Source organism: Camellia sinensis, chromosome 3 (genome assembly GCF_055761805.1).
Source record: "Camellia sinensis isolate YWXY chromosome 3, ASM5576180v1, whole genome shotgun sequence".
Lineage (NCBI taxonomy): Eukaryota > Viridiplantae > Streptophyta > Magnoliopsida > Ericales > Theaceae > Camellia > Camellia sinensis.
Genome location: NC_138963.1, coordinates 211,586,640 through 211,589,121, shown reverse-complemented (window position 1 = coordinate 211,589,121; position 2,482 = coordinate 211,586,640). Strand labels below are relative to the sequence as shown.

The following is a 2,482-nucleotide window of genomic DNA, read 5'->3' as shown; positions in this document are numbered from 1 at the left end:
ATATTTTTTGACTTATTGACTTATATGGGTTGGGTTTGATGTGATGTGTTAGAGAGGTGATGTAATTTAAATAAGATGATGTGACTTAAATAAGATAGTGACTTTTTGACTTTTTGTATTATTTAAATTATGCCAAACTTGACCTAAATATACTTTTTACATATTCAAATTCTAAATGATTTTCTCATCATTTTTTTTCTAAAAACATATTATTTCTATTCTAACTTATCAAATCTCAATTATTCTATTTCTATAAAAATTAATTACAGGATCAGACAAAATATTCTTATATGTGAGAATTACGAACGATGCCATAACTTTTTACTTCTTATCAAATCTATGCATGAGAGAGAGAGAGAAAAAAGTATATGGTCCGGATACAAAAAATGGCGAAGTAGAACCATAGAGAGTCTAGAACCAGATCCAAACCACAAAGTATGAAACCAACAAACTTATCTATGAAATTTTTTGACTTAGCCCCCTCTTTGGTGATGTGCAGCCCGGCCAACTATCCCCATCCGGCTATGCTCACCCTTTTTTTATTACCAAACCGTGTCTTTGTAAACGATACTTCATTTCATACTTCAAACTCAATCAAACCTCTCTCTCTCTCTCTCTCTCTCTCATAAAAGCCCAACACACCCCATTCTCCCATTTCCAAATCTCACACATGATAATGCCTAAACAAGGGCTCCAAGCCCTCCTCCTCCTCTCTCTGTCCATTTTCCTCTTCACCTCCTCCTCCGCCGCCATCAGAATCCCCACCACTACAACTGCCGCCAATGCCGCCACCAAACTCTCTCATCAACAGTTTAGAGAGGCCCCGAAATTCTACAACTCTCCAGAATGTCCATCCATCGTTGACAATGACAATGACGTCGAGGTTGAAGCAGACAATAATAAAATAGCCGTATGTTCGGAGAGCGCCGTCCACGTGGCGATGACCCTCGACACCGCCTACATCCGGGGATCCATGGCGGCAATCCTCTCTGTCCTCCAACACTCCTCATGTCCCCAAAACATATTCTTCCACTTCGTCGCCTCCGCCTCCGCCGACGCGTCCCTACTACGCGCCACCATCTCCACCTCCTTCCCTTACCTAAAATTCCAAATATACCCTTTCGACGACTCCGCCGTCGCCCGCCTCATCTCCACCTCCATTCGCTCCGCCCTCGACTGCCCACTCAACTACGCTAGGAGCTACTTAGCCAATCTCCTCCCACTCTGCGTCCGCAAAGTCGTCTACCTCGACTCCGACCTCGTCCTCGTCGACGACATCGACAACCTCGCTGCCACCCCTCTCGGCCCCGCCGCCGTCCTCGCCGCGCCGGAATACTGCAACGCCAATTTCACGTCCTATTTCACTCCTACATTCTGGTCAAACCCATCTCTCTCTCTAACATTCGCGAATCGCAAGGCTTGTTATTTCAATACCGGAGTCATGGTGATCGATCTAGATCGGTGGAGAAACGGACACTACACGACTAAGATTGAGGAATGGATGGAGCTTCAGAAGAGAATGAGAATTTATGAATTGGGTTCTTTGCCACCGTTTTTGCTTGTTTTTGCCGGAAATATAGCTCCGGTGGATCACAGATGGAACCAGCACGGTCTCGGCGGCGATAATTTCCGGGGACTTTGCAGGGATTTGCATTCGGGTCCGGTGAGTCTGTTGCATTGGAGTGGGAAAGGGAAGCCGTGGGCTCGACTCGATGCTAATCGGCCGTGCCCTTTGGATGCTCTCTGGGCTCCATATGATCTCTTGAAACCTCCATTTTCGTTAGATTCTTGAAGAACAAAAAAGATTGAAGTAAAGTCTTTTGGTTCAAGATTCGTCAAAGAAGGTGAGGACTAAAGATGAAATAAAGCGTATAGACATTGTGGATGATGATGATGAAGAAGCCATGGACGAGTTATCTGAAAATACAGGTGAATCATCGAGTCTGTGACTTATAAGTTGCACACTGTTGATATATAAGGAAGATGACAGGAGTAGAGATTTTTATTTTTATTTTTTTGTTAAATTTGTAAATTAAAATGGGTATCATCGAACCTGTCTATCAAAATCTTCAGTTTTCTTTTGATGATGGAGATGATTATAGGTATATTTTGTTTGTAATAATAAGGAATAAGGATATAAAATCCATAAGAACATGTATTCTTTTTTACTTCATGAATTCTCTACTCTCGTGTATGATCATCATCCTATTGCATAGCATCCTAAAAATAAAAATAAAAATAATGCAAAAAAACCAAATATGGTATTTTTGAAATTATGAATTAGATATTTTAATTAAAATAAATAGATAATCAAACGACTTATCATTCTATATAAAAAATTTGATTGCATAAAATTAATTATTTAGATTATGTGATTTGTGATTTTTTTCCTTACCGGTTTTCCTTGTCTTGCCATTTTGGGTAGTCTTAATCAACTCCCATTAAGTAGGAAGTTCTTATGATCACTTAAAGAATGTTAGGC

At 40.7% G+C, this 2,482-nt stretch overlaps 1 protein-coding gene across 1 annotated transcript; it reads left to right on the top strand.

Annotated features, from left to right (window-relative positions):
- The first annotated feature begins 321 nt into the window (after positions 1 to 321).
- On the top strand, positions 322 to 2,173 carry LOC114318043 (putative galacturonosyltransferase-like 1). Its single transcript, XM_028264899.2, has one exon. It carries the CDS (start codon positions 671 to 673, stop codon positions 1,790 to 1,792), a length of 1,122 nt encoding a protein of 373 aa, XP_028120700.2. The 5' UTR covers positions 322 to 670; the 3' UTR covers positions 1,793 to 2,173.
- Positions 2,174 to 2,482: the final 309 nt, after the last annotated feature.